Genomic DNA, 13,637 nt, shown 5'->3' with positions numbered 1-13,637 from the left:
TCTCTGGCGCTGGGAGCGTCACTGCCGAGGGTCTCGTGAACGGTCGGAGTGGGAAGGTTCTCTAACAACTGCGCAGGCACGGCAGGGCCCGCGGCTGTCCCCGCAGCGCTCTGCGAGAGCGGCTCGGCAGCGGCGCGGGGGCACCGGGGACCCTGAGGGGAGCGCGGGGCGGGCGGGCCGTGAGGGAGGCAGGGCCGCGCGCGCACCGCCAGGCGGGTAATTACACCAAGGAGCTGAGGCGGGAGCGGCGGTACCGCCGGGGCCGCGGCTCGTGGAGTCTGGGGAGCTGCGGCGGCTCAGGCGCCGAGCGCCGTGGAGCGGGACAGGCGAGGACCGGGCTCCGGGAGGGCTCCCCGGGAAACGCCGCCGCGCGCGGGCCGCGTCAGCGCCCGAGCCCGTCCCGCGGCCTCTCGGTGCTGCGGGCGAGGAGACGGCGAGGCCGGGGCCGTGCGGTCACGGCAGCGGAGAGGGGCCGGGGCACAGGGCTCGTGTGGTACCGTTACCGTGAGCTGCGACCGGGAACCTGGATATCGCCACCGCTTTCGCCAGCCTTGTCCCGCTGCGGGAGATAAGGGAACTGCAGCCGGGGTTAGAAATTGAGGACTGCATTAGACGCGTATGGAGCCCGCACTAGTGCACTTATTCCTGTAAGTTCTTACAGTGCGTCTCTTTTTTAGGAAAAATGATTTCTGAAAGCAACTCCTTCATCAAGGGTGTGGTGCTTGGAGGAGCCTTCTGCATGTTGGTTACGCTCCTCGGACACATTAAGGTGGGCCACGGGACCAAAGCCCATCACCATGAGCATCATCACATCCAGGCTCCCAACAAGGAAGATGTCTTAAACCTTTCAGAAGGTGAACGTGTGGAGCTTAGTAAAAACATCCATGTTTACTGTATCATCCTTGTCAAACCAAAAGATCTAGGGCACTGGGCTGCAGCAAGGGAGACCTGGAGCAAGCACTGTGACAAGGCAGAATTCTACAGCTCGGAAAAGGTCAAAGTGTTCGATTCTGTAGCCGTCAACACAAACGATATGTGGGCGATGATGCGGAAAGCTTACAAGATAACGTACGAACGCTATAAGGATGAATTCAGCTGGTTCTTCCTTGCATATCCAACAACATTTGCTATAATTGAAAATCTCAAGTATTTCTTACTGAAAAAAGACCCCTCTCAGCCTTTTTACATAGGCCACACTGTGAAATCTGGTGACCTTGAGTATGTAGATGGCGAGGGAGGAATCGTCTTAAGCATTGAGTCACTAAGACGACTCTCCCATGTTCTTGAAGACCCTGACAAGTGTCCAGAGCAGGGAGGTATGATTTGGAAACTGGCAGAGGACAAACAGCTGGCGATCTGCCTGAAGTACACCGGCGTGTTTGCCGAAAACGCTGAAGATTCCGAAGGGAAGGACGTCTTTAACACCAAATCCGTGGGGGCCCTCATTAAGGAGGCCATGTCCACCCACCCGCAGCAGGTGGTGGACGGCTGCTGCTCCGACATGGCCATCACCTTCAGCGGGCTGGCCCCCAACCACATGCACGTGATGATGTACGGCGTGTACCGGCTCCGGCCCTACGGCCACTCGTACAGCGACGCCCTGGTCTTCCTGCCCCCCCCGGGCTCGGACAACGACTGATGTGTCCTCAGGGAAGGCCTGGAAACGTGGAGTCGGCTCTTCTCACAACACACAGTTGTACTGACATGTTCTGGTACTGGTGTACAGGTTCTTTTGCACACTGAGGGTTGGTAAAGCTCTTAATTTTAAAAGTGGAAGGAGAATTTTTTTTCTAAATCTTTTATAGGGAAATGCTTCTGGCTTTTGACAGGGCTGGAATGAAATGATAAAAAGAAGATGTTAATGTTTATTATAAAAGGAAATTAAGTTTATAGGGGGGGTTTGTACATGTAAATATTTATTAATGAAAACTGAAATGAACTTTAGTCTACTCTTAAAAATATATTTTTGCAAGACTTTGATTATTTCCGTTCTTCCAGGCATTTCTAGAATGTCTTTATATCTTTCTAAGTTGTACCAATAAAACTGACTACAGATTCAGTCTCAAAGACTGTAACTTTAAGCTGTTTCTTTCACACTGAACTACACAATAGCTTGACCTTATATAGCACCTTCCATCTCATGTACAGCCTTCTAGCAGCAGGAAGCAAGGTGACAAGAAATCTTGCAGCAGAGTAATATCAAGTGCCCTTTGGACTACTGTTTCTAAGCAGACAAAAGAAAAAGGTAAACTGTATTTGAGTAGGTATTAACATGGTCAGGAAGTCTGTTAGCACAAGATTAGTTACTCATTTAAAATTTCACTCCCATCTATAAGCATGTTAGAATAAAGGTTCAGCATTATTTTTACTCCTGTTAGTGGATGCTAATAGTGTTTACAAGGAAGAAGTTGGTTAATTGTCAGTACAATTTTTTGTTTGGTTTGGGGTTTTTTTGATTTTTATCTTTTTTTAACAATAGAGTGCACTCAGTTTTACACAAGTTTTATACAAGTTCCTGGGTCACACTCCTATCCACCCACAGCCTGTGCAAACAGCACTTCAGTACTTACTGCATTTAGAATTCAGTGACCTGACATGGGTGTTTCAAGACTTGAGGAAGGTACTACATCCATCTGTAACATCTGTGACTGTCACAGGCTTTGCTGGTATTACAATATTCATAAAACAGGAGCAGACTCTGTTCTCTCACCTTTAACCAACCAGTTGTAACACCCTACCCTGAGCTGCAAGTGGGCAGGTGGGTAAGTGAAACAGCTGCTTCAGAGCTGATGAGACTATGCACATCTTGGATTTTTGGTTTTAATCATCAGGTTTTTGACAAGGTAAGACAACTGCTCAGACCCCCATAGAGGCTCCCACAGCTCAGCTGCTTTTTAAAGGTGAGACAAGATGCACCTGCTCATCTCCCCATCAGTCAGAGCTCAGCTGACAGCAACACCATTGCTGCCAAAACCCAGGTAAAACTTGCACCTTTTATGTTTTGCTAAACTGGTATACAAATTATTATTATTAAATTTTTTTTGACTTGTGTCTCTTTACAAAATAATACAGCTGCAAAAAGTTCACCTGTTTTTGTCTAAGCAAGCAAAACTTTCAGTGTTTCTGACCATTAAAAAACAGTTCTGACCCCCTTGCAGCAACAGCAGTCATAGAATGAGAGTGAACAATTCCAACAAGAAAAAAAATCTCATTTGTCACAGATTTGAGGTGCTGTAGGACAACAGGAAGAGATAAGATGGAAGGGTTAAAAGCAAACCGCAAAAAGCAAGATTAGCTCATTTTACACCAAAAAAACCAAAAAGCACCAACAGTGAAGCATAAACTGATTTCCTATAGTACTAACCAGAAATCAGTACATTTCATCAGTACAATGACATCTTCAAGATGCACAGAAATGTTCACCAGCATTCTGAAGGTCTGAGGTGTGATCAGAACTCTTTCTGCAACACTGCTTAAATTTTGTCTTCCTACATTGATAGTTTCAGATTTACCCTGTCTTTTTCAGAAGTACAGTCTTGTAAATAATTTTACAGAATTTTAAAAGCAGCATTCCTTCTGCCATGTCTTAACTTGGCTTTAGAATCAGATGGAGAACACCTTGGTTGCTATCATCTCTAAAGGTCCAGGGTGGGGAAACCAAGCCTGCAGAACAGCACCACAAGGCACTGGCACACAAAGTTACATTCTGCTGTTGTAAAATGCATGTGTTAGAATAAAGACTTAAAATATTAATAAATGCTTCCAGAGACATTTATGAGTGGTAAACCTTAAAAGTTTCCTTAATTTATTACAGTATTCCATTTTTTCCATAGGCATAGCTTTGGGTATGCTGGGTTATCCAGACAGACACACAGTGCTTCTGAACCCATTCTGTAGCTGTACAGAGACATGTGGCAGTGTGCACAAGCTGAGAGCTCTTCAAGTTCCACCCGAAAAAGTTGCTCCTGGCTACACTGAAAAACATTTTTGCTGTCATGCCTTTATTTAACAGTGATTTTGTTTCTGCTCCTTAAATTAGGCGGCACACGGGGTAGAGAGCATCAGGCACCAGGGTGGCACACACTTCACAGGGAGTGTGCCCACCATTACTACAAACTCCTCTAGAAGTAGAGCAGTATCAAAGTGTTGGCAGGTAGAAATCTGAACATAAATACAGTCTTCAGATATGAGCCACCATAAAAGAATTTCTAATCCCATATAAGTCTGAGTTCATAAATCCTATACAGATAAATGCATATTAAAAAGAGAAAATCCTTAAGTAAAATGAAGTTAATGCTCTTAATAAGTTAAAAAATAATGTCAAAAAACCTGATTTCTCCACATTCAAGAAACTAGGTAGACTAACAAGATGTTAAGAAAAAATCTGAAATGCTTCAGGTTTTGTAAACCATGTTTATATTTCACACACACTTTATATTACTCTTTTAGAAGAGCACAAAAATGTAAACATGTCTTGGCTTTTTCTTCCTTTCCATTTGAAATAGTCTACTCACAGTCCATGCAGAATCTTTCATCAAATATCTTAAGTCACTGAAGACTCAGGTTTAAGACAAAACAAAATAACTGTAATAAAAAGAAATCTAGAAAACTATTGTAGCCTAACAGTACTTTTGCATTCAACTGATTTATTTAGCATAGCCACAGAACAAAATAATTTGTACATTCAGTCACATTAAAAACAAGGAATTACAAAGCAGTCCACATTTAATCTAAGTGCATTCCTTTGGAGTAACAGTTCCTGTTGTTTCACTTGTATGTCTTCATATGCCAAAGGCCATCATTTAAATAGTGGATATTTTCAATACCAATCCCTTTGTTGACCTTCTCACTATAGGAGGAAAAACATACAGAAGTATTAGCTAGGTTAAATATGAGAGCACTACAAAATATATTATTTCAAGTAGAAACTGCAACACTTGTCAACTGGAAGGGGAAAGCTACCAACCACAAAGTCATCTTCCACAGCAGGTAGACAAGAAACAATATTTGTTATTAATGTGCCCACATTGCTGACTGATAAGAGGACAACATTTGCCTTCTACATTTTTTCAACACCTTTCTGCAGTATTTTTACTACTTCTTTGTGGGACACAGTTCTTCAGACAACACTTCTGCTACTTTTCTTCATTTTACCATTTCTCTATCAAAGTAGCACAGCAGTTGTGAGCCTTCCCCTCCCAGCACAGGATGTGGTACAAGATGACTGGAATTTGGAATCTTAACAAGTTTCAAGTGTGCCAATGACACAATCAAATGCAGGTGAGCTGCCTCACTTCTAGTTGCAGGTCATCAACCCACTTAAAAAGAATTAAAAATGCTAAATTTATGTGACAAGGACTTTCAGCTTGTTAGATACATGCTATCCTCCATAGTATTGACTATATTTTGAATCATGTCATCTTTTAAAAATTACTGGTTTATGTCTCTGTTTAGTTTTCCAGTTAAAAAAAAAAATGAACTAGTTTTGCCACAATAAACAAAACAAATCTCTTTCCGGGAGTGAGAACAAGTTTCATTCCCCTGGAGAATATGATTTACTCTATTTACACCAAGTGTTCTATTACTCACACAACCTGTCCAAAAGTAATCAGGAAGGGAAATGATGCTAACACAATATTAACACATTATATGTAGTAATTACACCAAGAGATTGAAATCCCACTGCCTAAACCAGAAAATTGTGGAACAATGTCACACAAAAAAAACAGCTAACAGGCTGTAGAGAGGAGTATAATTCCATTTTCCTCTCCAGTTCATGTTGCTTCTCACAGGAACAGGATATTCAGCTGCAAGGCTGGTGGATTTGAAGCCGGTATACAAAGGACCTTGGTTTGCAATGATCACGGTGTGTGACTGCTCTCTTAGGACTGGGACACATGTAGCTTTTCTTTCCACTTGCTCTTAGGAGTCTTTTGAAGCACCACAAAGAATCCTGAAGAATAGAATTCCTCAACAGCTACAGCAGGTCCAAATCCAGGTTTTTGCATTCCCACTCTGTCCCTGTCCTCTAAGACATTCCCCCCTCTCTGCCTCACGCTACTATTACGACTTAGGACAGGCTTGTTGAGAATTAACCACACAAAAAGGAGTGACTTGTTTTCACCAAAAAGCTTCCTCACTGCCCCAAGTGACAGACAGGTCTGGAAACCAACACAGCCCAAACCTGCTGGGTGCACCTCACATCCTGCAAGTTGTTAACAGAACTTAAAATGACAAAGTGATTTAGATACTTATAATTTAGCATTATCTGAAAGCCAAGAACAACTAACATCCATTTCATTTTCTGTCTCTCTTTTTCTTCTCAAATAGTTTTCTGTTTATCCCAAGCAGAACTCTAAATTTCACAAGAGGCTCAGCAAAGTTAGTCAGCACATCAAGCAGGAATGTGGTACACCCTGAAGAAAAAGAGCAAGCCACAGAGAAAAAAAAAAAAGCCTGGATAGACAACCAAGATCCAGCAGAACTTGAGTCTCTGCTGTCCCTGCAGACAAAAATCTCTTCAGTGTTTTCAATCCTCTCAAATCCAAATTACATCTCTTGCCTAGCCCAGGTAGTACTCTGTACTTGAACAGCACGTGCTGCAACAGCAAAGTGGTAACTTCGACAGCGGTGCTTCTACTCCAAACTAACACAAGAATAGTAACATGGGACAGGTTATATTTCAGCTTTTAAAACACTTACATGTCCTCAGCTGACATCTTCATTACTCCCACACATAATGCATGTTGTTTTCCCTCTGCCATAATTGCCTACAAATTACTGCTAAGGAAAACAGAGTTCTTTTTAAACTATTTCAGAAAAGTAAAAGCAATATGAAGAAATTACTTCCAAAAACACTTCCAAAAGCCAGTGTTGAACTTTCAAACTTTTAGTAATTCTAGAGTTCTAGTTCTTAAAGATAAGCAAAACAATGCACTGAATTTAACAATTGAATCAGCGTGTAGAACAAAGCATGTATTTATGAACTTGGAACAGCAATTACAGAAAAATCTCCCAGTGCTAAATTTCTTCTTTTGTGCCTAACACAGAGATGACAGTCTCTGCCTTTCTGGAACAAAACAGCCCATGTTTGTGGGGCCATTTTAGATTCCAAGGCACAGAAGAACTGAGACACCAATTTAAAAACCACAAGTACTGAAATCACATGTGTCCTTTTCAGAGCTTAGCAGCATGTGATGTTAACTGCTGATCTTTTCCTATAGCATCCAACTAACAACAAAAGCAGCACAGTTTGGTGTTATAAATGCTGTATTTGTTCAGGGTTCTTTTCTCAGTAATATAAGGAGTGAATTAGCACACTTTCTTCATTTTACATACACTAACTTCATCAAACACATAGAGCAAGTCCTGACTGCAGTAAAGCTGATCCTAACCATCTTTCCTAATTCCCCAGGAACAGGAGACAATTATTCTGAAGGGAATACAAGACTGATTAAAGAGGCAGGGCACAAATTACACTGCACCTCATCTACTTTTACTATTCTGCATAAAATCACCAAGGAGTTCCACTTACCAATGAGATTAATGGAACAGCAGCCCACCCAACAGTACAGCAGGAATAGTTACGTGGTTTGGAACATACAGTAAGTGAAAAAAATATTAACAACTTTAACCTTGCCAAGCAATATCTAAACCTCTGCAGCTCCTTTCTGATTACTAGTTATTCCATGAAATCCAATTAAAACCCAAAGTAATACAGATAATAATCAATGGAGAACACCAGAAGAGAAATGTAACTCATCTCACAGTAAGCAATAATTCATAGTTAAGAAGGATACCACAACAGTGTCAACAGCAGCAGGGTAAAGCTTTGCTCCAGGAGATGTCAGGCCAGGGCACATTATATTAGCTCCACTCAGGACGAATTTAATGGCGCCTTTATCAACCTGCTGATGTGGGAGAATAAATGGGTCTGGGAGGGGAAAGACACAGCATTGCAATTAATACAGCACCATGGCAACATGAACAGCTCATTATAAAGTCAGTTTGTACGGGGCAATTAGATATAGAGTGTCCTGCAAGGGTAGGAAGTATGAGAAACAATTACCAGAGCTCCTGCTGGGTGGTACCATCCCAAAAGGAAAAAAATACTGACCCAAAAGGACACAGGTACTGTCCTCCCAGACCACATCTTTTATCTGAGAACCAAAGGTAATCCAGCACTTCAGGCTATGGCTCCTGCACACTCAGACCCATAGACTGAGCCACAATTTTCCCCTAGGGAAAACAACCACACACATGCCCATCCTAAGAGATCTTAAAACCAAGGGATCTCAAATCCTGCAAACTCCATGTACTCTTACAAATTACTCCAACATGAAAGAAAAACAGTTAACATTAACAGAAAAAAAAGGCAAACACTGACAAAATTCATAGAGGCTGTCAGCTCTCCAAGCCATTCTTCAAGTGCAGGCACACTCTTGAAGCATTTCCAACACTGAGATCTGACTGAATAACATTCCTTGGGATTCAAAACACTGGGATTTGTTCTGCTCTCTCAAATCAAGCAGAATAATCAAGCAGAACAGCAAGAGAAAAATTGCAAGAGTAAATTGTGAAGAGCAAAAAGCATGCAGCCTAAGTTCCTACAGGAGACAGATATATATCATTAAACCCAGGAATAGTTTTCTAGTAAGAAATACTTACAAGTATTTGTATAACAAGACTTGAAAGAAAAAAGATAGGGACCAACAACAGCAAATTTATATCTCTGTCCTAAGGGAGCCTCTCAAGATTTTTTTTGCAGAGCTTTACACAATTTAATTCTTATTTATCAAAGTTCAGATTGCTTAACATATAGCATGGAAGCAATTAACATAGACATCTGAAATAGAAAATTAATAAATTCCAGTTAAGAAAGTATACTGTATCTTTAACATCTATTCTGGAATATGCATATGCATGGAATATATGGAATGGAAGCTGTTTTTAATTTGGTTCTACAGATGTCCTGTGGAATCACACTGTCACCCTTCTCTTCCCAGCACGACCACCCTCAGGAAACTTACATTTGTGAAGCAACCTTAGTGTCGGGTAAAAAATCCCTTCTCTTTGCCTGAAGAACAGCAACTCCCCATTCACAGTGAGGATTTCTATATGTTCATGACTGCAAGATTAAAAAAAAATGCAAGAGCTACTTAACCCTTCTATACTTTAAATACAGTATTTTACTTAAAGGAGTCCGGTCTATCTTAGCACCTGAGAATAAAAACAGTCAATTAGTAACAAAATTTAAAACTAAAAATATTATCTTTTTGTATGACTTGTTCCTGAGCAGTGGTCTCCTGTTCTCTTCCCCCTTTGAGGAAAAAGAAACTTACTTACAAAATACACAAACTGAATTTCCTTGGTGTTGCTTTTTAAATGCAATACAAAGAGTGAATAACAAGGACTCAGAAAAAATGTACTAGCCTTTATTTTTAAAAAAGGGAAAATAATCAAGATAATACATGGAAGCCCAAAACTAGTATAAAATGTAACTGTCAGGAATCCAAACAATTTTGAGCTTCCATGTGCATAAAGCTGAATGCTTCCCTTCATCTACAGGCTGATCCTTGGAGAGACCCTGAGTACACTGCACATTGGCTACTAGGAAGCATTTTTAAGTTCCTCAAGCATCCTACTAGCATGTGCCGTTAAAGCACAATGAGCACATGCCACCTTTCTAGTTTGGCCATAACACGGACTACTAGCTATTAAGAGATGATGGATGCCTACCAAAAGTGCTAGGTTTATTTACTGTACAAAGAAAATATACAAAGGAAGCATCCTAACACCTTGAAAGCAAAGTTTAAGAAAATAGATACTTACCATCTTACTATTTTGACTGGATCTTTCTTTGGCATGATTTGGTTTAGCCATGGTTCAATAACAGGAAATTGGTCTATCAGTTGATTCTTGATACCTTTAATAACTGAAGTCTTCAGCTGGATACAGTTTGATACATTCTCCTTTTCATCAAATCTGTCAAGCGAAAATATTTTAGAAATGCACAATTTGCTGCACAAAAGATGCATTTTTCAGCACTTGTCTTCAGAAATGTTTATAAATTCACTATTAAAGTCTAAGAGCAGACTGACTGTCCAACTTTCAAATGCAGGATTTCATGAAGCTTAAATCTGTCCCCTGGGAACATTCAGGCTGGAGGAAGAAAGGGGGTCCCCCCTTAGTAGCCTGTCTTCACCCCTAAACTTTTTGTACGGCCACAGCACGTGTTTATTCTCACAGAAAAACCCTGGCCCACAGCGCTGTTTTATTCAGCTCCAACAGTACTGTGCCGGTAACACAAACACCCACAGCCCTGTTCCCATGCGAATCCCTCACGTCCACCACAGAAACACGAACGGCGCTCTCTACCACGCGAAGTTGGGATAAGTTCATGACTCAGCGAGTGCCCAGGGCAGAGCCGAGGGCTGCGGGCGGCGCTGCCCGAGGAGGCCGCGGGGCCGCTCCCGCCAGCGCAGCGCCGAGCCCGGGGCTGAGGGGCGCCGGGCCCGCCCGGTCCGGTCCCTTCCCTTCCCCCGCGCCTCCCACGCCCCCAGCCCGGCCGCACTTACTTCTTGAACATCCTGCGGGCGGGGGGCTCCGGGCGGGCAGGCCGGGGCCGGCGGCGGGCGGGCAGCCACAGCCTCGGCGCTGCTCACACGCGGCTCCGGCCGGGCCGTCCCTCCCTCCGCGGCCGCCGGAAGCGCCGCTCCATCCCCGCGGAACGGGCGGGGCCAGCCGGCAGCGCGGCCGTGCCCGCGCCGAGGCCGTGCCCGCGCCGAGGCCGTGCCCGCGCCGAGGCCGTGCCCGCGCCGAGGCCGTGCCCGCGCCGAGGCCGTGCCCGCGCCGCTCGCTTCGGCATCGCCCCCGGCGCGACAGCGGCGTTACTGGGCTCTCACAGCGCCAGGGGGCCTGGTCCTTACAGGGGCGCTGTTTTCCCAGGTAATAGACCGCTTTAAGGTAAAATAAGAAGAGCAAAGTGCTAATAGCTACTGACATCATTTAAGCACAAAATACGTTTAACTGGAAAAAACACAGCCGTCTTCAAACTAGCAGAGCAGAAGCTATCATCATGTCAGTTTCAGAAAAGGACACAAGACACAGAAGATACAAGATATCAGCAGCATTCTGGGGGAAAATAATTGAGTTCTTGTCGAACAGCAGATACTGGAGCCGCGCAGGGAATCAGCCCAGGTGACAGTGCCACATCGTCAGCGTGCAGAGGGAGCAGAAGCCTGGCTTGCAAAGATCTCGGCTGCCAGGCAGACAGATGGATTCTGGTGGAGAGAGCCATCCATAGTGTTTATTAGAATCAAATTAGGTTTGCCATCACGATGCAGCAATTGTGAATAGAAAACCATAGGCAGACAGAATTCACCACACTGCTTTTTCACTCTTTGAGGAGCAGACCTGTGTCTGTTCTTTAGGCTGGTGGCTGCTATATAAACAGACACACAGGTGATCACCCAGTTTCTTTTTAGAGTCATGAAAATGCTACCACTGGCATAAAGGGGAGGGAAGAGAGGACATAAAACACCAGGTTACCATTATGCTAACAATCAAGTTCTTCTTTCCATACAAAACAATTTAATCACCTTTGAAACTATAACATGTAATTGAAATCTAATACTTAAAAGTTACATCAGCCAAAGTAAAATCAAGCTTTATACATGGTAACATTCAAATAGTGCAGTACAGCTTTGGGAACAAACACACTAATAACTTTTTTAAAGGATGGGAATTAACTATAGCATTTCACTCATGAATGACACCTTCATCTACTTTGTAGCATCACTAAAAATACTGAGTGATAATCGAGAATTCAATTTTAACTGAAACATAGTGACACTGCTCATCCCCAGGATTAGAAAATTAGAATGGGAGTTAATCACACCAGAAAACTATTCCATATGTTCTGGTGATCCTCAGAAAAACTTTCATCAAATAATACTTTGCCATACAAACAACCACATTTTTTAAAACTGTAATGAAAAAAAAAATCATATTCTACCTCAAATGATAGAGACACAAGGTAAACTTCTATCCTTCTTGAGAAGGACGGCGCCCCTCACTGAACTCACCTGAGCCACTTTTTTCATGCCTGCCTAAAACAGCAAGATTAGGCCCAAATTTTCAAAAATTGCCTTTATCAAGAGGAAGGTCTTACCTCTGCACTTCTACTACTGTTCAGCCTCAACACCAAAAAGCTGGAGACATCTGCTCTGGTTGCAGGGTCACTTTTAAGTACCAAAATTTTAAAAGCATACTACCCGGGCAAGACTGACAAAGCAAGGGGAACATCCAGCAACTGCCCTGACAGAAACCACCCCTCAGGATCCCATGCTAAATAGAAAGGACTTAGGATTTCACCCCCATAAGTTTTGGTAGAAAAGGGGGAAAATCCATCACACCTGGCTTCTTCCTGGATCCCCAGAACTTTACCTTGCCTCCACCTGCTCTCTCATATCCAAAAGCTGAATATTCTGAAGGGACAAAGTCATTGATTGTCCCACCCCTGAATGATTGCACAGACAGCAACTTCAGGAAAAGGGACTCTTACTCCTGTCTTTTTTATAAATCAAATCCTTTCAATGAACAAAGAATGTGTAGAAATTTGGCATCTCTTACGTCTCTAGACCTCTTATCTAATTTGGCTTAAGTGAACATGACAGTTACTGGGGAACAGAGGAAAACTTTATGGCATACTCACCCAAGTTTTATTTACTTAGCAAACCTGTTTATTTCTGTTACATCAGACTTGGAACGTAATTTAGTAGCCTTGGAACCATACAACCTGTTCTAAAGCCAGTCAAAACCAGACTGAAGCTTTGTTTTGCTGGGGTTTTTTCAACTGGAAAATGTACCTTTCTACACATCACAAGCATGACGTTCCAGGCCTCAGGAGTTGTCTGATAGTGACTCAGTCATAAAACATACTCCCGAAGAGCCTCAGTAACATTACATTCCTATCTCTATGTACCAGTTTCTGTCAAGACAAGTTAGCCCATCTTTTCCTAACCAATATGAAAGTGCCACGAGACTTCCCCTGAGGAGCTCTGCTGTCTGGTGTACGAGATGTATACTCTCAGCTGAAGTCCATGGAGAATCTCCTGGAACAAAACCTCATCACTTGGTTTGTTACTTTTTCCACAGCCATGTGTCAACAGTGTTTGAATCCTAACAGTGTTCCTCGGGAGTTTACAGTCCCTTTGGTAACACATCCACCAATATAAAAAAAGAGACTCTAAAGGCCTACGACTTCTGTTCTTGTTTCCAAAAGTTACAAAACAAATAAACAAAACAAAAGCAAACCACAGGCTATAGCCCAGTGCAAGTCCGTATGTATTAAAATCGTATCAAAAAGCTGGCGCTAAATTATTGTTTACAAATAAGTGCAAGAAAAACCATTTCCAAACCAACAGGCCTCGGCCTAGGCCGCAGGCTGCGGGGAAAGGAGCTCCCGCGAACGCCGCCGTGCACCGCACGGAGCGCGGCGGGACGGGCAGGGTGAGGCGGGACACGACCCCGGTGTGGAACTCCCCAGGCCCGCAGTCCCGCCCAGCGGGCGGCCCCACGCCGGCGCGGGGGGCACCGAGCCGCGATCAGTTCCGGCGGGGCCGAGGGCGGGTCCT

The 13,637-nt window shown here is 43.3% G+C and overlaps 2 protein-coding genes across 3 annotated transcripts; one reads left to right on the top strand and one right to left on the bottom strand.

Moving 5' to 3' along the window:
- The first annotated feature begins 235 nt into the window (after positions 1–235).
- C1GALT1C1 (C1GALT1 specific chaperone 1) lies at positions 236–2,060 on the top strand. Of its 2 annotated transcripts, none has more exons than XM_041485414.1 (2): positions 236–558; positions 677–2,060. In XM_041485414.1, exon 2 carries the CDS (start codon positions 683–685, stop codon positions 1,637–1,639), a length of 957 nt encoding a protein of 318 aa, XP_041341348.1. In that variant the 5' UTR covers positions 236–558; positions 677–682; the 3' UTR covers positions 1,640–2,060. The 2 variants fall into 2 exon arrangements, with proteins under 2 accessions (XP_041341348.1, XP_041341347.1); XM_041485413.1 differs by having other exon boundaries at positions 236–588; positions 678–2,060.
- Positions 2,061–4,626: 2,566 nt separating this feature from the next.
- On the bottom strand, positions 4,627–10,734 carry MCTS1 (MCTS1 re-initiation and release factor). Its single transcript, XM_041485415.1, has 6 exons — positions 10,578–10,734; positions 9,832–9,984; positions 9,030–9,127; positions 7,800–7,933; positions 6,703–6,770; positions 4,627–4,849 (listed from the first exon to the last, which is right to left on the bottom strand). Exons 1-6 carry the CDS (start codon positions 10,586–10,588, stop codon positions 4,768–4,770), a joined length of 546 nt encoding a protein of 181 aa, XP_041341349.1. The 5' UTR covers positions 10,589–10,734; the 3' UTR covers positions 4,627–4,767.
- Between the last annotated feature and the right edge of the window lie 2,903 nt (positions 10,735–13,637).

The sequence above is a fragment of the Pyrgilauda ruficollis genome, unplaced genomic scaffold (assembly GCF_017590135.1).
Source record: "Pyrgilauda ruficollis isolate IOZ18807 unplaced genomic scaffold, ASM1759013v1 scaffold7, whole genome shotgun sequence".
Taxonomy (NCBI): Eukaryota; Metazoa; Chordata; class Aves; order Passeriformes; family Passeridae; genus Pyrgilauda; species Pyrgilauda ruficollis.
Note: the sequence above shows the minus strand (reverse complement) of the source record. Positions and strands in the feature narration are given on the sequence as shown.